The sequence below is a fragment of the Lissotriton vulgaris genome, chromosome 5 (assembly GCF_964263255.1).
Source record: "Lissotriton vulgaris chromosome 5, aLisVul1.2, whole genome shotgun sequence".
Taxonomy (NCBI): domain Eukaryota; kingdom Metazoa; phylum Chordata; class Amphibia; order Caudata; family Salamandridae; genus Lissotriton; species Lissotriton vulgaris.
The window spans coordinates 1,600,420,277-1,600,443,833 of record NC_141693.1 but is presented as its reverse complement, the minus strand read 5'-3'; the positions used below and the strand labels follow the sequence as shown (position 1 = coordinate 1,600,443,833).

At 46.8% G+C, this 23,557-nt stretch overlaps 1 protein-coding gene across 2 annotated transcripts in view; it reads left to right on the top strand.

Annotated features, from left to right (window-relative positions):
- TGM1 (transglutaminase 1) overlaps positions 1-23,557 on the top strand; it is a 71,554-nt gene that overhangs the window by 34,607 nt on the left and 13,390 nt on the right. For both annotated transcript variants that reach the window (XR_015296046.1, XM_086923738.1), the window contains exon 7: positions 3,388-3,562. Coding sequence is in view for 1 of the 2 variants with exons in the window: in XM_086923738.1 (XP_086779864.1) it covers positions 3,388-3,562 (175 nt within the window). In the remaining variant the exon portion in view is untranslated. The remainder of the gene's footprint in view (positions 1-3,387; positions 3,563-23,557) is intronic.

Here is a 23,557-nt window from a genome sequence, read left to right as displayed (position 1 = left end):
TCTGTGCTTTATTGTCTGATGACTGAGCCTAGGGTCCTCAGTTTTAATGACACTGGAGTACTGGCCTACCTCCTCTGACCCTCCCTGTTAATGGTGCAGGACTTCGGGCCTTCCACCTGCGACCCTCACCCTTAATGACACTGGAGTTCAGGCCTGCCATGTGCTTCTGGGGCCCTCAGTTTAATGGCACTGGAGACTGGCTATGTATGGCTGGCTGCTTGCTACTGGGACCCTCAGTTTTAATGACACTGGAGTTCAGGCCTGCTGCTTGTTTCTGGTGCCCTCAGTTTAATGACACTGGAGTTCAGGCCTGCTGCTTGCTTCTGGGGCCCTCAGTTTAATGGCGCTAGAGACTGGCTATGTATGGCTGACTGCTTGCTACTGGGACCCTCAGTTTTAATGACACTGGAGTTCAGGCCTGCTGCTTGTTTCTGGTGCCCTCAGTTTAATGACACTGGAGTTCAGGCCTGCTGCTTTCTACTGGGACCCTCAGTTTTAATGACCCTTGAATTCAGGCCTGCTGCTCGCTTCTGGGACCCTGGAGTTCAGGCCTGCTGCTCGCTTCTGGGACCCTCAGTTTTAAGGACTCTGGAGTTCAGGCCTGCTGCTCGCTTCTGGGACCCTCAGTTTTAAGGACTCTGGCGTTCAGGCCTGCTGCTCGCTTCTGGGACCCTCAGTTTTAATGACATTGGAGTTCAGGCCTGCTGCTTTCTACTGGGACCCTCAGTTTTAATGACACTGAGGTTCAGGCCTGCTGCTTGCTTCTGGGGCCCTCAGTTTTAATGACCCTTGAATTCAGGCCTGCTACTCGCTTCTGGGACCCTGGAGTTCAGGCCTGCTGCTCGCTTCTGGGACCCTCAGTTTTAAGGACTCTGGAGTTCAGGTCTGCCGCTCGCTTCTGGGACCCTCAGTTTTAAGGACTCTGGAGTTCAGGCCTGCTGCTCGCTTCTGGGACCCTCAGTTTTAATGACACTTGAGTTCAGGCCTGCTGCTCGCTTCTGGGACCCTCAGTTTTAATGACACTTAAGTTCAGGCCTGTTGCTCGCTCTAAGACGCTCAGTTTTAATGACACTTGAGTTCAGGCCTGCTGCTCGCTTCTGGGACCCTCAGTTTTAATGACACTTGAGTTCAGGCCTGCTGCTCGCTTCTGGGACCCTCAGTTTTAAGGACTCGAGTTCAGGCCTGCTGCTCGCTTCTGGGACCCTCAGTTTTAAGGACTCTGGAGGTCAGGCCTGCCGCTCGCTTCTGGGACCCTCAGTTTTAAGGACTCTTGAGTTCAGGCCTGCTGCTCGCTTCTGGGACCCTCAGTTTTAATGACACCAGAGTTCAGGCCTGCCGCTCGCTTCTGGGACCCTCAGTTTTAAGGACTCTGGAGTTCAGGCCCGCTGCTCGCTTCTGGGACCCTCAGTTTTAATGACACTTGAGTTCAGGCCTGCTGCTCGCTTCTGGGACCCTCAGTTTTAATGACACCAGAGTTCAGGCCTGCTGCTCGCTTCTGGGACCCTCAGTTTTAATGACACCCGAGTTCAGGCCTGCCGCTCGCTTCTGGGACCCTCAGTTTTAATGACACCAGAGTTCAGGCCTGCCGCTTTAGTTGCTTCTGGGGCCCTCGGTTCAATGACACTGGAGTTCAGGCCTGCTGCTCTCTCTAAGACGCTCAGTTTGAGGTGGTTGCTTTTCTTGGCAGCAGTCAGACTTTAGGTCTCTTTAGCATCAATGAACACCGTACGGGGCTCTATGCCGCAGCCAATGTTGGGGACCCCTCTCTGGAGCTGCCGTGGCCCTTGTCCCTCTGGGAAGGTGGACACTGCTGCGACCAACGGGCTGCAGAAGATGACGTAAGAGTCAGGCCTCAGAGGAGCCGGGAGGCGCGGTGCCCGTCTCTGTAGGGAGCGCAGCGCCCCATCCCTTTTAGGCCAGTGTGCCAGGCATTCCCGGCAGGGGCTTGGCCGGAGGGAGCAGCCTGCTGCATGATATGCATGGGAGACCTCCCCCGCCCCACCCCTCTTCTTTGGGCTCTTTTTATCTCCACCTTCCTCTGACACCGACTGAGCTGCTTCTGCTCAGCGGGAGGGCCCTTCCTTCCTCTTCTGCGGCCGGGCGCGCCCAGATGAGTTAGACGTGTTTTTACAGCGTAGTTTATGATTAATGTGGGCTCGTCAAAAGATAAGCAAATGCGGGCCCGTCCTGCATAACTGCCAGAAAGCCACTGCGAAGAGGTGAAAAAGAGTTCACATAACACAAAATCTGAGAGTAGGGGCGTGGTTTCCTGGGGTGCGACAGGTGCAGTGGCACCAGGGACCAGAGGCCTGAGGGGTCGCAGAACCATTAATATTGCTATATTTCGCAGTTCAAATAGGGAGGGGGGGTTTTTACAACAGGGTTCAAGACACGCACACTGCGCCGGCCGCCGCTCAGGTAGGAGGGCTCGTGCACACTGATATGTTGGTTATTCCGAGTTATTTCAAATATACTTGAATATTCAGTGAAAAATGAACACTAGAAAGTACTACACACAATGCAGTTAAACTGGAATTAAATACAGATAATGAACGTAAGCCCACTTTCTTCAACCTGTGTAGTTGTAGAAAACCTCTTAACCCCAAGCACGGGTGGTGGGGATCAGTTCGAAGACATGCCTCTGTGTATCTTTGTTCAAAAACAGCCGTGGGATATGTTTAACGCAGTGTTAACAATCCTGTTTCCCCTTCAAAGTTATGGGTTCGTTTAAGAAGAGGAAAATGCGTTGGTAAAAAAAGAGTGGTCATTGCAAAAATTGCTACTAGTCCGATTTCGTAGGTTCGCCCCATTAATACTGAGGGGAACATGGCTTTCACCGGCCGAAAGGCATTGTGGATCAGTGAGCTCAAATCTCGCCGCTGTGATGCAGGAGTCCTCTGTATGGCTACCGATTCAATCAGAGAATCAAGCTGGATTCATAAAGCACAGCTCATCACCCGTGAGGGTGTCTAGGCGCTGGGTGTCTAGTTGCTTCAGGTGGGACTAGTTGAATAGCCGGGTCTTGAGTGACGTGTGGAGTGGTAAGAGAGAGGTGGCGGTCCGCAGGTGCAGGGGGAATTCATTCCATGAGTTAGCCCTGAGGTAGGAAAAGGAGCATCCCCCACCGTTGCTTCTGCAGATGCGGGGGTGCGAGGCAGAGGGAGGCGGAGCGCAAGTGTCTGGAGGGCTGGTGGAAGTTCAGGTGGTGGTTGATGTAGGGTGGTCCTTGGTTGTGCAGAGATTAGTAGGTTCTGTTCTTCTGAGGCCGATACTATTAATTTAGATGACAGTAAAACATGTTATTTATAGTGTGTGAAAATAAGCCTATATGAAAAGAAGCTATTATTACCATATCCTTACGTCTCTTTACCTCTGTGCTCTTTTCAGGTGAACTCAATGGACGATAATGGCGTGGTGGCCGGTGACTGGTCCGGAGATTATTCGGCGGGAACTAACCCCACGGCCTGGGTGGGCAGCGTGGACATCTTGCTGAAGTACCACCAGACAGGGATGCCGGTGAAATTTGGCCAGTGCTGGGTATTCTCCGGAGTCACCACCACAGGTACGCCATTTTACGGCCTGCTGTAAGAGCGAGGGCTCATCTTAGAGCTGATACTTGTGTCGTAGCAAGGGTGCCATGGGCCACAATGCCAGCAAGGAAACTGGGTCCTGAGCAACATGGCTGGGCAGTGAAATTGGGTCGCCGAGGCCCACTCAAACACCTTGACCCTGGTGCCACTGCACTTCAGCTGCGGTCCGAGCAGGTAACAGCGGTGGGGCCGAATAAGGGGGGATTCCGAGGGACGATGCAGAGAGAAAATTAATTATTTATTTGATTTTCCCTCTGCATCGTCCCTTGGAATTCCCCCTTACCTTACCTGTTACCTGCACAGACCGCGGCTGCACTTGGTGCACTATTGATAGCTCCACCCATGTCGACCTCTCGCCATATTTGGGTAAGTTCCCCTCTCCCTCTCCAACTCCCTCCATCACCGCTTGAAAGCTAAATCTATGAATTTAGGTGGAGGGTATAAAAGTCACTAAAATTCCATATTTGCTTTAACATACTCCGAAAAGAGATCACTTGTAGCAAATACAAAACAAACACACAAAAACAATCTAAGCAGGGTTTTAGTTTTTTTGTCATTTTCCACATTGCATAGCACAAGACCATTTCACGTCTTACGGCTATGATAGGTACCTGAAATAAAAACATCCATGTCATATATATTGCAGTGTTCAGAATTCCGTATAATAATCACTTGCAATAATGCACATGGGGGACAGGACCAATCCACACACCATCTCTAAGTTTGATTTCAATGTTGAAAGGTGGAGTTCTACTCAACTCACCTCACCACTTCTTTGGTGTCCTGAGGTGGGTTTCACAGGAAAAAGGGTGGCCAAGCTCCTCTATTGATAGGCTTTTGGCCTCTTCTGCGAAACACCTGGTCCACCACCTAAAAACGCAGTCGAAAGGTCACAAAGTAACATTTATCCATCAGTGTTCTCAAAAAGACTGTCCAGCACTTTAAAGGGCAGCTTCGAAGGTGCTTACTTGCAGGCGGTCACCCAAAGGGCCCATGAAATCATCACCCAGGGCCTCCCTGAGTACTGATTCCAGCCCCTGGTTCGATGGGCCAGTTGCAGCAGGGAGAGATCTCTTGTCCAGCAGAATGCGTGGCCCCTCTCGAACCAGCACAGCCTGCAGGGGGACTCAGGAGATTATCGGGGGGCTCTGCCACCCTCGGGAGGGAGGATACTGGGGCAGAAAACAGGCCCGAGCACCAAAATAAAAGTTACCGCATCAGACAGCTAAAAAGTGGCCACATTTGCAGATCGTAACAGAACTTGTAGAGGCGCTCGGTATAGGCATTTTGCAAAGTATGAGAGTCTGCTTGCGTTTGTGCTTGCTGCAGGCAATATTTGTGTGTTAAAAACAGGACACAGACAGCAATAACCGGTCTAGCAGACTATAAAACTGACCCACAAACAACCAATAAAAGCGGTCCACACACTCCCTGTCAGATCAGCCCATTAGGACTGCCATGTTGCGCTGTAGGACAGTCCGACCCTGTCCTGGGACCAGTAGCGGTCGGTGGTGGGAGTGCTGTCGGGCGGTGACGTGAGGCGGAGGAGGGGCGGGCGGGAGTTAGTAAACTACGGAATACGGCCAAATACAGGTAAGTAAACATATAAATAAATAAAATGGGGACCCTTTTGGAGTGCGTGGAACTGACCTTTTGCCTCATCGAGGACTGCGGACTGCTGTGCCCTGCTCACCAAGGAGCCGCCTAGCGCCTCGCCGGACCCGCTTCGTGCGTCCCGCAGCGCTCGAGGAAAACACCTGGACTTCTGCTGAGTGCCTGTGTCATCGCTGAGGGAAGCGCGGGGCAGGCAAGTGTGTCGGCGGGGCTGCGAGCTTTCTGGCAGGGACTCCAGTGTCCAGGAGTCCCTGCGCGCCCAACTCGCAACACCTGGGCTGCTCTCCCCGCTGGCCACGCCCCCGCCAACGGAGTAAAATCGGGCTCGGCCCATTGCTCACTGGGACCCTTTTGGAGTGCGTGGAACTGACCTTTTGCCTCATCGAGGACTGCGGACTGCTGTGCCCTGCTCACCAAGGAGCCGCCTAGCGCCTCGCCGGACCCGCTTCGCGGGTCCCGCAGCGCTCGAGGAAAACACCTGGACTTCTGCTGAGTGCCTGTGTCATCGCTGAGGGAAGCGCGGGGCAGGCAAGTGTGTCGGCGGGGCTGCGAGCTTTCTGGCAGGGACTCCAGTGTCCAGGAGTCCCTGCGCGCCCAACTCGCAACACCTGGGCTGCTCTCCCCGCTGGCCACGCCCCCGCCAACGGAGTAAAATCGGGCTCGGCCCATTGCTCACTGGGACCCTTTTGGAGTGCGTGGAACTGACCTTTTGCCTCATCGAGGACTGCGGACTGGTGTGCCCTGCTCACCAAGGAGCCGCCTAGCGCCTCGCCGGACCCGCTTCGCGGGTCCCGCAGCGCTCGAGTAAAACACCTGGACTTCTGCTGAGTGCCTGTGTCATCGCTGAGGGAAGCGCGGGGCAGGCAAGTGTGTCGGCGGGGCTGCGAGCTTTCTGGCAGGGACTCCAGTGTCCAGGAGTCCCTGCGCGCCCAACTCGCAACACCTGGGCTGCTCTCCCCGCTGGCCACGCCCCCGCCAACGGAGTAAAATCGGGCTCGGCCCATTGCTCACTGGGACCCTTTTGGAGTGCGTGGAACTGACCTTTTGCCTCATCGAGGACTGCGGACTGCTGTACCCTACTCACCAAGGAGCCGCCTAGCGCCTCGCCGGACCCGCTTCGCGGGTCCCGCAGCGCTCGAGGAAAACACCTGGACTTCTGCTGAGTGCCTGTGTCATCGCTGAGGGAACCGCGGGGCAGGCAAGTGTGTCGGCGGGGCTGCAAGCTTTCTGGCAGGGACTCCAGTGTCCAGGAGTCCCTGCGCGCCCAACTCGCAACACCTGGGCTGCTCTCCCCGCTGGCCACGCCCCCCGCCTATCAGCCTATCATTGAGTTGCATAGTGTATAACAGTCCTTAGGGCTTCCGCTACGCGGGAGCGAGCGGGAGCGCGCCGGGAGAAGCCCGGGACAAGGGCGGGACCGTCTAAGGCCGTCATAGGCCGGAGTAGGCCGGGCTGGGCCTACCTTCTTGTGTTGGCTATTTGAATCCTGGTCCTATTTGTTGTTACAGCCCCCCGCCGAGTACAATCTACCATCTATTGTTATGCCGTCCCCGGCAAGGGAGAGTACCCCCTTGAAGCAGGGAGGAGTTAAAAACAAGACCTTGGAGAACTATTTCTCCCGGGCTGTGGGGGAGGGGGACAAGGAGAGTAACTTATCCCGGCTAAGGGCAGAGCGGAGACGCTCAATAGATAGCCTGAAACATACACCCCTTGGAGATCATCCCATTACGCCTAGGGAGGAGTTGACTCCAATAGATGATGTCCCACTCCTGTTGAGGGATTGTACGAACATCCCACCAGTTCCAACCATGAGTATAGCCCCAGTTATCAGCCCAAGCCCCACCAGGGTGACCATTGATTTAGTTTCCCAACTCCCTCCAGCCCCTAAGGCTAGGAAAGCCAAACCCAAGCCTGCCACTACGCTAAGTGTACTTGGGCCCCCTCCTAATAAACGTAGGAGGAAATCGAAGGGAGCTCAGGGGAAGAGCAAACCCAAAATCTCTCACTCCGATTTTGGGAGGTCCTCAAAACCCCCTACGTTGGCAGCGAAATTACCGGACGAATCACATCCCAAACCTACTGTCCAAGATGCCCTGGCTCCCGCTCTGATAAAAGATACAGGAACTAATATTGTTAATGTTCACCTTTCTGTGGTTCCGCTTGGTAACCTGGAATTCCTGCTTAGGTCTCTATTACTACCAATCAGTGAGAGTATAAAAAAGGTCGAGATTAGACTTACCATTCTGAAGGCAACATTAAGTAGCATGAAAATCCCGGCTGGTCACCAGGGAAGGCATTCAGAGCCCATTTCTACCCCACTGGTCTCTCACCAGCCCTCAAATAGTGCAGCAAATCCAGCCCCTCTACAGGCCGCGAATGCGGCGGTCCCGCAACAACCCTTGAGGACCAAGTCCGTGCCAACTAAGTCCCTCAATTCTAATACGCCCATTCCTTCTGCAGTCCCTGTTCCCCTGGCACAGCCGGTAGATAGCACCACATTGACTCCCCTAATGAAGCTTCCCCCCAGACCACGTAGGCCTAATCTACCCCCTGAGACAAATGATTTCACTGTAGTCATGGCGGGCGTCCCTCCACTTGAAGTAGGTGAAACTGAGGATTTTTGTTCCCTAAAAAGTAGGGTAATCAAGTGGTTAAATATAAACAGACCTCTCCCGGTACACCTTAATAATGAAATCATAATGGTAAGAAGGGTGCCATGGGTGGGGAAAACATACAAATCCATAATAGGGGATTGCATATTGGTGAGCTTCAGGGACGCAGGAACTGTGTCTTATATATGCCAAGGAAAGAACAGATCTAGGGAATCTACCATTCAAACCCTTCGTGTGTCTTTCTTTTTTCCCCTTATCCCTGCTCCATTACAACCGCCCCAAAATCATGATAACTGGGAGAGGGTTGGCCGGAGGGGGAGACACTATGAATCCAACCCCAGACCATTATTTGGCCGACCAGAACCACCCTTTCATACCTTTAATCGGTTCAACTGTCTGAATGGTCTCGAGGGGGTAGATTGACAAACGGATAATGCCCCACTGGGTGACAAGGAAAAGGGTGCTTTGGCAGAGGAGATGGAGGAGCAAAGCCTCCAGGTTCAGCAAACCCCACCGAGTGGTGTTGGGGAGTTTGTGTATGCTGAACCGAGGGTTACAGACAAAGTATGTATAGGAGGGGGAGATGGGTTGAACACGCAAGGGCTAGAGCAGGAGAAACAATCGAGGCCCCAGGGGGGATTAGAGCAGAGGGGGGAGGCACTGAGATTGATCTCTTGGAATACAGCAGGCCTGGCAGGCAAATTTAATAACAAAGAGTGGCATGACTACATTAGAAAATTTCACGTAATCTGTGTGCAGGAGACATGGGCCCCGGTGAATAATTACCACTTACAGGGGTACAAGTGTTTCTTTGTTCCCGCACGGAAATCCAGATCAGGGAGAGCAATGGGTGGATTATCCATTTATGTAGATTTAGACCTCCCGGGTAGCTGGTCCTCCCCAGATTGGACCTCATATGGGATTCAGGCAGTCCGGTTCCACGGGAAGGGGCTAAGATTTACTGTTTTCAACATCTATAACAACGAGACAGCGGATAATCATATCCCACTAGTAGCTGAACTGGATTACAGGCTGGGTCAAGAAACAACATTTCAACAAAAGGGGCAGTCTTACGCGCTGCTACTAATGGGAGACTTTAACTGCCACCTCTGTTCGGCACTGGTCCAGGCTAACACAGACTGGTCACAATGCCCTATTGAGAAGGGGCCGCATTTTTCCCATACGCCCACTGGGTTGGCTCTAAGTACGCTTCGGCTTAAGTATGACCTAGAGCATACCGTTAATATGATAGGCACACAGACGGATGGCACACTCCCACCCACATTCAAGGGCAGGGGTTGCACATCTGTCATAGACTATATTCTGGCCTCGAGATCCCTGATAAATAAAATAATTAGCGTAGGGATAGAATGGAGCAGTTTCAGCGACCATAACCCTCTTGTTCTGGAGCTGATGTATAGGGCGGGCGCTAGAATCAGAGTCCAGTGCACAATCACTGAGAGGGTCACAGACCAAGGCAGGAGATTAAAATGGTCCAAAATAGATGGGGAAAAGTTTTATAAAGCCCTGGTGGACATGGGCAAATCGGCCATTAATGATTGTTTAGACCTAGAAGTCCATGGACCAAGGTTATTGGAAGCATTTGATCAGATCGCTAACCTGATCGATGGCCTACTCAAAACTAGTGCGCCCACACGGAACCATGCTAATCCCCGGTGGTTTGACAAAGAATGTTCCAAAGCACTGAGGGAATTGAAATGCCGCCTTAAATTAAAACCAAGGGACCCTCAAAAAATTAAGGTGTGCAGAGAAATATACAAAAAAGAGACCAAGAGGAGGAAACTTGCTTTACAGGCAGAAGCATGGGCAGATCTAAGAGAGGCAGGGGAAAGAAAGGATTTAGCGGGTTTCTGGAGAATCATTAATAAACCGACTTTCCAAGAAAATGACTCTCCGGAGATAGGGGCTAACATCCTCCCAGAGCAGTTGGTCACCCATTATAGGGGTCTATATAATCATGAGCCCGATACCCCTGTAGAGTTACCGGTAACCTCAAGCCAGGTTTCACCGGTAGTATTTACTCTTAAGGTGTAGTGTAGTTCCTAGTTTCCCACTAGGCCCTGCGCATTGGAATAACATAAACAGTAGTATCGACGTGGAACTGGCTATATTCCAGGCCTCCACTGACTATGCTAAACTTAATTGGGTTGTGTTACCAACTAGCTCAGAGGTCACTGGAAACTTTCTTCTCTGCATAGGAAGTGATCAGCTTCCTTGGCACAGACAAGAAGGGATTCAGCTTTCCAACAACCGTGCAACATGACAACTTTGCTCCTCAGATCAAGAGTCGATCTCTAGGGTCGTGTGAAACAATAGACACAGATTTCACTCAGTCAGTCTAGTGCAGTTTACTTTCACAGTATGTAGAGAATAGAGAGACGGGCGTGTATCAATAAAGGGTTAACATTTATTGAACAGTCTTTCTTCTCATACAAGAGAGATGTATTGCCACAATTGCAATAACTGTTATTATAAAAAGTACGTACAGTAAGATAAGAATAGCGAAATAGAACTGTAAAAGCATTGATATGGTTTCTTAGCCATACAATGGTTTAAAAGTAATAAAACATATATACAGTCATATATACATTAGGCTAACATACTCAACTGGTGCTTCTAACTAAGCCTACCCCGGTGTGCCTGACCTAAGCCTAACACGTGAGAAGGGGAGTAAGTAAGTAGCTTAAGTTAAGTTGGTTTTGCCAAGGTTTGTTTCAAGAATTCTCTTCTAAGGGTTTAGTCAACACCATACCTCTGAATAGAATGATGGAGGATTGGTATCTCCTTCAGGGGTCTCTCTCGATATCCCAGTCACCCGCGAGGGTAAACCGGAAGCGCCGGGACTGGATTTCTCTGCACGAGAAAGGCAGCGGCTTCTCTCAGCGCGTCTGGAGGAAGGAGGGGTGACAGCGTCCGCGGGCAGCTGGGCTGGATGTCTTCGCAGAGGACGGCTGCACGGCTCCTCAAGCGTACTGCACCATAGGTCGCGCTGTAGCGGCGATAATGGTAATCAGTAGCTTCACCACCACAGGATAGCAGGCTGCAGCGACAGAGTGCTAGTTGTTACCAACACGGGGTCATGCAGGCAGCTGGCATCAGCAACATGTTCGCTCATTGCTTAAGGCAACGTTGGTAATATTTATACCTGACAGGTGCCGGGTTTGACGCAAGTTTGCTGGACATAAGACGTCAATTAAAGATGTCACTAGGAAGTGGCAGCTATCAGTTGCTCATTAGAGTTCCATTACTAATCAAAACATAGCAAGCGGGGATTTCCAGGTTTGCTAAGTTTTTATCTTGTTGAAGAACTCGGAGTGTTATCTAGGAATATCAGATAGTGACTGCTGCTCTGTCATTGCACTAATTGGTCGCAAAGGAAGTAGCAGAGAGTCATGCTGGAATGTGGCTCTGTGGCTCTGCTCGTGTGAGGCCAGAGATGACTTTACAGAAAATCGCACTTGAACGGTTATGCCAATATAGGGAATAAATGGATTTATAGCCGAATAGGGGCATAAGGTCACAGTATCGATCAGGAACCTAGATAAGCACATGACACCCACTCCACGAATTCATGTCCATCAAAATTACTAAAACTAAGCAATTAGATGTATGTGTAACATTGTGTAACATAGCCCACCCCAAAATACATAAATGCATTCGAAATAGGCGTACTTGTAATACATGGAATTTAGGTACTGTACGTTTTTTAAAAAGCATAGTAATCATTCAAAAAATTATTGCATATGAAATCAATGAACGATTATGCATAAAGAATTACACATGAAGTATCTCTGACAGAAGAAATGCGAGATAAATCATCACATAAAAATGCATTGTAATAACATGTGTGCTAGAGGCTGGTGTTATGTTGTTATGTCTCTAGATGTGTTTAGAAATAGAAGTGTGAAGCTTCTGTTCTCTAAGAATAGTTTTTACGTTTAAGCAAAGAATTGTTTCGTGCCAAAAGGAAAGGGTCAATATTTTTTAAAAATTGTCCAATTCAAAGAAAAAATCAGTTTTCCAAAGCTCCTGGCAGTTTTATGTTGATCAAAACTGAAGGCCGAATTCAGAGTTCATGGGAACGCTGTGTGTCGGAAAGCTTCTCAAAAGTTATTGTTTCTCTGTGGGTGAGAACATCGTATCAGACAGGCTCGCAAAGAATTGGTCTACAAAATCAGGTGATAGTTCAACCAAATTAGATAGCGCTGTAACTTGGCAGGTGTGAGAATGATTGCTGTCATCGAACGCAGGATCAGCAATGCTCACAGAACGTTGTACCTGGATGATGTTGCTTTTGTCACTCGCTCCACTGTTACCACTTGGCTGTAGTACAGGAGTCTCCACGAATGCCGTCATCAGGATGGGTAGCCGTTGGGGACAACACAATGCGTGAGCCGTTATTGGACTTAGCAAAGTATCGACGTCCATTGGTACTGCTGATGGAAGTGAAAGACAGATGTCCAACACGCATTCCTCGCCGCAAAGCATACACCGTAGCACAGGTAAAATGCAATTTTGCCATATTGGTCTGAATGAAAGGAACCAGGTCATGTTTAGATCTCTCAGCCTGGCCAATCCGAGGACGTTAGTTATCCTGTCCCTGTAGCGCATTGCTAGGATTGTTTCTTCCATTCCCATGGGAGCTATGTCTGAGCCGAGGTTTGCCATAACGTAGCAGGAGGGTCAAAAATAGAATCCCTGCGATGAGTCCAAAAAATAGTGGAATACCACCAAAGATGGAGTGCACAAAATTAGGAAAGATTCCCAAAATTGCCTGGAAGGGTGTTAGCAGTCCCGTAAAGACTGTCTTAAATATGCCTGGGATGCTTGTAGCACTAGACATGTTAAGGAGTTGCTCGAGTATTTGTACGAAATGCACGGGGCAATTTGTTGATAAAAGGTCATGGACCTCAGTAGCCGTCCTTGCGACTAGAAGATCATACGTCTCTTTAGATGACGTTATAGGCACTGTTGTCTGTAAAAGCACAGATTTCATTTTGCTTAATGTATCAATTCGTATAGAATAGAGATTCAGACGAGGCCAGAGGGGAGTCACTGTGTCTGGAGGCCCGCTCGGGAACAATGCTTGCATGCAACATTTGACCATGGACGTAACTTCTACTAGATAACTTAGTCCGGGCGCGAGGCCACAGCACCTGTGATCCGTTCTTAGAATGTAACTCCCGTTTGCGAGTTGCATAAAGAAGGGCTCTATCTGAGTTGCAGGTGTGACTAGCTGGTGGCATGAAAGGTTGTTTGAATTGCCATCACATGCTCCGTGTAAATTAATACCCTGACACAAAAGTATACCGCTTAGTGAGTGTTTACAATTTTCACCACTAAGAAATACATTTTTGTCGCTGTCACTATAGCAAGAATGAGTGTATGGTAATTTCCATTCGGATTTTACATATCCCTTACCCAATTGTTCATACTGGCCAGCAGGTATGTATTCAAGGCACTTTTTAAAGCGGAAAGTTGTTATCGGAATTGTGATAATTCCGTGTATTATCCATTCAATGACAGGACTCTCTGACATTGTCAATGGTAATCTCTCGAGTTTCTCGATGCTCAAGATTGTATAGTCTGCTCCTTTCTGTGCCAAACTGATCTGTTTATCAGTAAGGTTAAAAATGGAAAATAATGACGTTGTGTTTATCAGACGCCAAGGCACATAGCCTGAACGAAGATTTTGCAGCGTCCAGCCTAGTTCTATAATAGAGCGTAATTGAGATTGGCCATGTTGTAACATTAGCAAATCTCTGTCTATCACATCAAAGGCAGATGATACAATATTGTCCAAAGAATATATTCTGGAAGACAGAGTCATTAACCCATTGTCTACTACAGAAAGTGATTTTTCCAAATTAATACGATCAATTTCTCGTATCTTTTCAGCAGTTTCAATTTGCTTTACTTTCCAAGCCTCGTTGTAAGCAGCATAGATGCTGGTCGCTATGAAACGCTTTTGACGCTGTTTGCGTGGTCCAAGAATGAAATCGCGCAAATCAGCACCATCTTTTAATAAAGACAAGTGTTGCTTAATTTCAGCCAGTGTGGATGTAGTTAGCCATTCTAGGCAGAGTTTGCCTACACTGTATGTGGTTATAATTCCTGGATGTTGTCTCTGGGAATATCTTGAGTCTAATCTGGTCATTTTTAAACCCTGTGTTTTATTCAGGAACCTATCTTGACAGCTATTTGTGTCTGTAGGCCAGATTAACCACTTTTTCCAATCAGGATGTGTTCTGTTGAAATGTAAAATGTGTGACACGTCTAACTCATTATCTGCAGTTGTATTCTCAGCTATTGGTTTTGGTATAGACGGTGTTTTCATTTCTTTGTTCTTAGCTAGGCCAAGACAAGATGTTTGGTGTACAGTGTCATTTAAAAATAACATTTGTTCTGGTATCATGCAGGTTCTAAACAGTGCTTCTATGCCTTGCACCTGCCAATCTTTTGTACCCCAAATTGTTTTTGTTTCAATATTATTTTTCCAATAATCAAAACCGAATGTCATCATTTTGTCATAAAATGCTTCTGAATATATCAATTTAGAATTTGTCAGCATTGTTTTCATTCCTGTTTTATCTAATAGTTTATAATAAAACGTTTCTGCATCACTGGTGTTAAACCCTGAAAAATATTTGAATTTCTCAAAAAATGCTTTAGAACTGCTTTTAGGTGGTGTAGCACAATGTTCCCATTGATTATACATAAAAACATTTCTAGGCTGTGCAGATTTATGCAAGTAATGATCCCCATAGTGGGTGTAACAGAATAACTGCTCATAACTAGATGAACCTTGTAAATAATCATGATCTGTGAATCTAGCTGACATTACTAAATCAGACATCATGTCATTAATACTGTTAAAGTCCCAATCATCAGAGAATGTACTTGGTGTCACAAAGTCACTTAAGGAAACCTTTAGTTGATGAGGATACTTCAGGATTTCGACCGGACCATAGATCTCATAGTCTGTTTTCTCCCATACTACCCCACCAGGTATTGGAATTGCTGTGACATTTACTGTTGACAGTTCTCTTTTCTTCACGTGGGATGATCTGTGTGGTTTCAGGATTAGGTTGATGTTCTGACTTGCTGTGTCCATTGTAATATATTTTCCTTCAATGAATTTTCCCAAACACAGTACCATGATGAGCCAAAGCAGGAGGAAAAATACACCTAGACCGAACCAGAACTCTAACCAAGGGGAAATAAGGTAGATTTCCTTCAGTTGATGAAAGAGTTCCGTTGCTTTTTCTTTAAAAGACTTTTTTGTTTCTGGCATCACTTCGGGGTCACTTAAATCTTCAGAGAAGTTGTCGAAGTTGATGAAATAACCAGAGGCAGTTCTGTCAATTGATGGGATTGTTCTTTCAATCTGTCTCTCGGTAGCACTTTCTGATGCCACATCATTGTAGACTGGTGTTGTTTCTTGACGAACTGTTTCAATCTGTGTTTCAAGAGGCACGAGTTCCATGGCTGTATTGCATAGTCCTTCATTGTGCACTGCAGGCTGATCGAATGTGATTAGTCTTTCAGTTTGAACCTCTTGGATTGTTGCAAGTTTGGGTATTCTGTTGTTTCTTGGGAGTCCACTGGGCCTACTGTTGATTATAGGCCACATGCTTGTGGTTTTACCAGATCGATAGACACGACTCTGTTCTCCTTTTTACCAGCAAGGGGCGGTAGCACAACTGATCTTGTTCCGGTGACTGCTAAGACAGGTACTGCTTTTCTGTAAGAAGGCCCAAATTCCTTCTTCACCGCGATCTTTTCTCTGACTAGATCCCCAATCTTTGGAATCCAGACAGGCCTTGCTGGGGCTGTTGCGGGTGGTGCCTCGTCAGTGGTATTTGGCTGTTGCTTTAACTTTATGTTGCTTAATGATTTTCTTGTTTCATTCAGTTCCTGTAAAACAGCCAAACGGTCTTTTACTTCAAACTGCTTTGTTTCTTCTTGTACCACTGACATCTGACTATCGAGGTCCTGAACGCGCATTCTTATTCCGAACAATAGTTCGTATGGGCTGAAACCTTTTAGAGAATTTCTTGGCATGTTGTTAAGACTAGTCTGGACACTTATTAAATGTTTGACCCACCCAGCGCCTGAACCTAATACCTTCGCTGTTATAGATTGCTTTATATCCCGGTTTTTTCTTTCTACCACACTTGTGCGACGGACAAGAATACCGCAACCCAATTCCCATGCTAGCCATGGCCCCCCCATAAGCTCGAGAGCTGAAAGCAGGACCCTGGTCAGAATGGAACGTGGTAATTGCGTATGTGCCGATATGGACTCGCTAATCTTTTATAACAGTTCTAGGCGTCAGCCGAGTGCTGGTGGCCTCATTATTTTAAGTGCATTTCGTCTTAACTATTAATAGGACGCAGGACGGGGTGTAGGCAGCGTTACGCTCTTTCTGATTGGTAGCCGGTAGCAAGGTTCGCTACTGCGATCCCTATTGCAGTTTTCACAGTTGTTTGCATATATTTGGTGTTCTACACTCATTCCCGGCCACCAGAATACTGATTGTAATTCAGTCAGTGATTCCTTGATCTCTCTGTGCCGTAGACCCAAACCCATGTGTGCGTCTGCTATTAAAAATATTCTCCTGTTCATGTTTGGAATTACTCTGTCCCCCACTCCAGGGATTCGAGCAAAAGGAACGGAGTTTGCATCGATTATGTATGCATAATTGAGTGGATAGTTTACGGGTAGTGCTGCACAGTCGCCTTTTACGGTCGTTTTTACTGCTAGCATAGTTTCCCCGTCTATATACTTATCTGTACGCTTTTTTGTGGCTACGGAAGCCGGTTTAGTTGCTTCCGCTTTGGCTGTATTAGCCAATGAATTCCCTGCAACGTGAACGCCATCACGTTGAAGACTCTGTGCGTGTATCACGTGAGTCTTTTGTAGTTCTTTGTGTAAAAGAGCTACCTGTTCCCAAAGCAATTTATGCTTTATTGTGGCACCTGTGTCATCTTTGTAGTCGTTTTCGATCCAACTCTGCAGTTTGTTGTTGTAAGAGTTGACGCAAAAATGAGAATCGCACACTATAAGTGTGGGGAATTCGCGTTCTGCATTTTCGAGCGCCATCTTTAAAGATCTGATTTCAGTTCTTTGAACCGAACAGTTTCTTACAGATTCAGTTTTTGTTACTTTCGGTCTGAATTTACCGCACAGCCAACGACCTTTAATGATCGCACATGCTGCATTGTAGGATTTGCTCTCTACATTAAAATGCTGTACAAAGCTATCTGTATAGATTATACATGCGTATTGTGGGAGAGGCAGGATTTCGATTGGCAGAGGATATTCTTCTTCATATTCTAAATCATTCAGTTCTTCGTATTGCGGGGCGAAATAGTATTTCACGTCTTCCGCTCCTAGAGAATCTATGTATTGTATCCATTTTGGATCCAGTGACACTGTAGGCAGGTTTACTGGGCTGAATAGCGCCTCGAAGGCGGATTCCGCTGTAAGGATATTAATCCGTTTGCCGTGTGCTAGTTCTCTTTCATTTGCTAATGCGATTTGCACTGCGTTCACAGTTCTTTCTGTGCGACTGAATGTTTTTTCTGCTTGTGTGTACAAGTGAGACTTAATTAAAATTGGTACCTTTTCTCCCTCATTAGAGGTTAGGTACGTGAATCCGCATCTTCCTGGGATGACTCGGATTACAAGATCGATCGTGTTGTCACGTGTATCTAATTTTGTTTTTGCTAACATGTCTGTTTGCAGTGATCTCAAAATTTCTGTGTGTTTTTGAGTCCAATTGATTTGTTTTAAATCAGGTTTTATTAGTTCGTAGAGAGGTTTAACCCTCTCTGCGTAATTTAGAATATAAGTTCTTCCGAAATTCAGAAAACCTAGTATTGATTGTAAATTCTTCAGCGTTTTTGGAGCTTGGAGTACAGCGCACTTCTCTAAGAAGTTGTCCGCTAGGCTTTTCCCTTCACTTGATAATTCGTACCCTAAAAACAGTACTGTCAGATGGGCAATTCGAGACTTTTTAAAGTTGAATTTGTAACCCTCTGCTGCGAACCCAAGTATAATGGTGTTCACTCTTTTCAAGTGAGTATCCAAGTCGTCGTCTGTGAGATAAATATCATCTACGTAAGATAATGCTTCATCATCATAGATTTGTAGTAACTCTGTTACCCTAGCTGAGAATAGTCCTGGGCTGTTCTTGAACCCTTGTGGGAGACGACAGAATTTTTTCTGCGACCCAAATGCGGAGAAAGCGGTCAAGTATCTGCTTTCTGGTGCAATGTTTTGACAAAAGAAACCATTAGAAATGTCTAATGTCGTTTTATATTTTTTCCTAACTATGTTATTCATTAGGGCTGCACTATGCGAGTTTTGTACTGCAAAAGTTTTGCAACATGTATTAAGGTGTCTGTAGTCCAAAACTAGACGATATGAATTGTCTGGCTTGGAGACAGGAAACAAAGGATTGTTCATTTGAGAGGTGCATGTTTCAATCACCCCCTGGTACTCAAGTTGATCTAAGATCTCCCTGACCTGTTTTTTAGCTTCTTGCTTTATGGGATACTGCCGTTGGGCAGTTGGTTCACTTTTTAGTTGGATTTTGTGAGGAGGTGAATCATCATCCCATCCTACATGATTTTTATACAATGCAGGTGCCTGGGCTACAGCCCATTTCCTTGCATATGTGTATTTTTTGTGAATCGGTATGTGATTCGAGAAGGCAGGCATAATCACTTCTTCGCCACGAGGGCACTCCCTGACAAACTCTGGGGGCCAATCCTTTTCAGCTAACAGAATATCATAGCCTTTTGAGAGCTTATCCCAAAATAGACCCTTAATTTTCCTAGTCTTATCACCCTCTATACGCAATGTTATTTCGTATATTTTATGGGGCTCGCTAAGTCTGGCGTCGGCAGTTTCAACCTGAATGTATTCATTCGTGTCCACTGTCTCCAGATGACTCATCAAGTTCTTGCGCGCTATACTGATTTCTGCTGCACTGTCCAACATTGTCAATGCCCACTCCCCGTTTTTCAACTGTGTCCTCAGTATTCTCGGCATTGTTGATTACTCTAATACTGGCTACCTTCTTTTTCTGAAATTGAGATTTCTTATTTTGAGCAGGTTCCTTGTCTTTGGACTTGGTGTGCTCTCCTGGGTCTGACCGTCCTCTTCTTTCCGAATTCTGTGGAAAAGATCGAGAGGGACGTGTATCAATACTTTGATATCTATCAGGTTTTTTTATATTATCCCTATTTCTAAGGTTATATCTTTTCTCAGAGGGCTCCCGCTGGGGAGACTGGCGTTCTCGAGTCGGAGTTCTTTCCCTCCGTCGAGGAGACCTTCCTCTGGACTGGAAAACTTTTTCCTTGGGAGTGGATTGTTTATTTCCATCCCAGCTCTTTTTAGGAGTGTTTAAATTATTTTTAATAAATAATTTTTCAGGATTTTCGAGCAGTTGGGGCTTAACTGGTTTCCCACCCAAGCTGTCTCTACCTAATTCTTCATAGCATTTTTCTATGATTTTTGCAAGCTCAACAGGATCTTTTATATCTGTTTCCTTCAACTTCTGGCGAATCGCCACAGATGCTGCTTCTCCCTTTACATTGGCTAATAATATAGCCGTGACCTGCTTGAAGTCTTTCAGTAATTTCATACCTAGATTTAAAGCGGGTTCTGGACCGAATTCATTTTGAATCTGTTTTAGCACGTCTGGTATTACCGCCATAGACGGAACACCGTGTGTTTTTGTGTAAATGGAAGCAAAGACTGTACCCCAAGTGTCGCAGTCCTCCACGTGTGGTGCGATTCCCATAGGAAGGCAGATGGTCAAGATTCTGTGTTTTTCAATAGGGGTAGTATCAGGAAATACTGCCTCTATTTGAGTGATTTTCTGGGCTAACCAGAAAGGAATTTGTTCCCGTTTTACGGGTGTTTTACCAAGACATGACTGTATGTTCTGTGGTGTAATTTTATTTGTGTTCCCCTGATGAGGGGTCAGCTGGTGTGAATTAACAGCTGGCTGGACTGTTGCAGTCCGTATTACATATTGGACTAATTGCCTATGTATTTTTATTAATGTGTTTAGCTGTGCTAACAGCTCTTCTCTAGACATTTTTATAATGTCAGGATGTGGTGTGTAGCTGGCTAGAACCGGCCACGTGGCTCCTGGTCTACCTAGTGGACCGAGCCTGGTAATGTGATCATTGTGTTTTAGGGCACCATTAAACCAGAGCAGGTGCTCTTGAAATTTAAGTGGGATTTCAATCTCCTCGAAAGGAGCGTACTCTCCCGGAGGTTCCTCTATTTTGTAATAGTGAAACTCTTGTGTTATAGCGTTTACCGCTGGAAAGTTTATCCATGAATAGAATACCTCTGTCTGCCGATACTCGTGAGCCTCTATCACGAAAATTACTGTACCACCTTGAGGTGTCAGTCCGTGTTCTATAAGTTTTAAAGTTATAGATCTTCTTAAGTGGACCGGGATGATAATAGCATCCGGGTCTGTGTATTCAGGACCTTGCTGAGTCGCATCTGCTGCGGCCCCAGTGGTTCCGTTATTTTCTACTGACATTGTATAAATGCAGTTTTTGCAGAGTAGGTCTCCAAGGAGACAAAGATTAGATGCACAATATTTTGGAACACTGTATCCTTCAACGTTGAATAAACCAGAGCTTTACATAGGAATCTCTTCCTACTAAGGTCGGGCGGATTTTAACCTTTCACCCACTCCAGACGTCTATTGGAGTATTTTAAGGGAGAAAGGGGTGTGAAATATGCACGACTGAGTTACTCTACAAGTCTTACGTTAGTTTATCGCCTTACCAAACGTTAGGGCGCCATGTAGTGTAGTTCCTAGTTTCCCACTAGGCCCTGCGCATTGGAATAACATAAACAGTAGTATCGACGTGGAACTGGCTATATTCCAGGCCTCCACTGACTATGCTAAACTTAATTGGGTTGTGTTACCAACTAGCTCAGAGGTCACTGGAAACTTTCTTCTCTGCATAGGAAGTGATCAGCTTCCTTGGCACAGACAAGAAGGGATTCAGCTTTCCAACAACCGTGCAACATGACAACTTTGCTCCTCAGATCAAGAGTCGATCTCTAGGGTCGTGTGAAACAATAGACACAGATTTCACTCAGTCAGTCTAGTGCAGTTTACTTTCACAGTATGTAGAGAATAGAGAGACGGGCGTGTATCAATAAAGGGTTAACATTTATTGAACAGTCTTTCTTCTCATACAAGAGAGATGTATTGCCACAATTGCAATAACTGTTATTATAAAAAGTACGTACAGTAAGATAAGAATAGCGAAATAGAACTGTAAAAGCATTGATATGGTTTCTTAGCCATACAATGGTTTAAAAGTAATAAAACATATATACAGTCATATATACATTAGGCTAACATACTCAACTGGTGCTTCTAACTAAGCCTACCCCGGTGTGCCTGACCTAAGCCTAACACGTGAGAAGGGGAGTAAGTAAGTAGCTTAAGTTAAGTTGGTTTTGCCAAGGTTTGTTTCAAGAATTCTCTTCTAAGGGTTTAGTCAACACCATACCTCTGAATAGAATGATGGAGGATTGGTATCTCCTTCAGGGGTCTCTCTCGATATCCCAGTCACCCGCGAGGGTAAACCGGAAGCGCCGGGACTGGATTTCTCTGCACGAGAAAGGCAGCGGCTTCTCTCAGCGCGTCTGGAGGAAGGAGGGGTGACAGCGTCCGCGGGCAGCTGGGCTGGATGTCTTCGCAGAGGACGGCTGCACGGCTCCTCAAGCGTACTGCACCATAGGTCGCGCTGTAGCGGCGATAATGGTAATCAGTAGCTTCACCACCACAGGATAGCAGGCTGCAGCGACAGAGTGCTAGTTGTTACCAACACGGGGTCATGCAGGCAGCTGGCATCAGCAACATGTTCGCTCATTGCTTAAGGCAACGTTGGTAATATTTATACCTGACAGGTGCCGGGTTTGACGCAAGTTTGCTGGACATAAGACGTCAATTAAAGATGTCACTAGGAAGTGGCAGCTATCAGTTGCTCATTAGAGTTCCATTACTAATCAAAACATAGCAAGCGGGGATTTCCAGGTTTGCTAAGTTTTTATCTTGTTGAAGAACTCGGAGTGTTATCTAGGAATATCAGATAGTGACTGCTGCTCTGTCATTGCACTAATTGGTCGCAAAGGAAGTAGCAGAGAGTCATGCTGGAATGTGGCTCTGTGGCTCTGCTCGTGTGAGGCCAGAGATGACTTTACAGAAAATCGCACTTGAACGGTTATGCCAATATAGGGAATAAATGGATTTATAGCCGAATAGGGGCATAAGGTCACAGTATCGATCAGGAACCTAGATAAGCACATGACAAAGGAGATCACTGCTGGGATGGAGGGTCTGACTAAAAATAAAGCCCCGGGCCCGGACGGAATTCCCCCCGACCTGTTTCTGAGCAACATAGAACTATGGGCCCCTTTAATGACCAGGGTTATAAATACTGCAATCACCTGTGGCCTGCCACCGTCTTGGTCTAAAGCGATCATTGTGCCGATTTTCAAGAAGGGCAATAGGGACGATCCCAAGTGCTATCGGCCTATCTCCCTGATTGACGTATCGGCCAAACTTTTGGGTAGGGCAATACTAAATAGACTGTCCGAGTGGACCGAAGAAAATAACACCTTCTCGGACACTCAATATGGTTTTAGGACAGGGAGGTCCACTAGTGACCAATGCCTGAACCTGTATATGCTGACTGCCAAATATACTATGGCCAGCGATGAACCGATTTACATGGGATTCATGGATTTGGCAGCAGCATTCGACCACGTCAATAGAGAGAAACTGTGGTAAATTATGTCAAGTATGGGGATCGAGAGTGGTTTAGTTACCATATTAAGGGAATTGCACAGTGACACCACGGCCAAGGTCCGATTTAATAGGGAGGGGGGACTGTCCGACTCCTTTCCCTGTATGAGTGGAGTCCGACAAGGCTGCATTCTTGCCCCTTTTTTGTTTTCCCTTTATATCAATAATTTGGAGCAGTTTCTGTTGGGCTTAAAGGCAGATTCCCCAAGGGTGGGGTCGCGTCATATTCCTATTCTGCTTTACGCAGATGACGCGGTCCTGATTGCACGTACACCCCGGAGCTTACAAATCCTGATTGATGGCTTAGTTAAGTTCATGGGCGCCTTAGACCTTTCTGTTAACTTGGGTAAATCGTATGTGCTCCTGGCCGGTAAAAGAACTTCCTCTAAATTTACTTATACAATAGGCAGCCATATTTTAGAGGAGGTTAAAACGTTTTCTTACCTCGGAGTAACTTTTGACGGCGCCTTGCAGTTTAACTCCCTGGTGGAGGAACGTTGTAGCAAAATGATTGCCTCCAACGGGGCAATAGCTAGCTATGGTAGGAGGCTAGGCAGATGGAGCCCGGAACAGGTGATGAATTTGTATAGCTCCGTATCATGCTCCAAAGTAATCTATGGGGCAGAAGTATGGGGCTTCATGAACACCACTAGAATCCAACAGGAAGAAAATAAATATTTGAAATCTATCCTGAGGGCACCACCTAGCACTGCTGGAATTGTAGCACACAGGGAGTTAGGGAGGCCATACTTGGATGACCTGGTAAAACTTAGGCCAATTGTGGCCTGGTTAAAAATCTGGGTTAATCCTGATGCGTCTCTCAGCAGAGAAATTCTATCGGACTGCTTGGAGAGGGC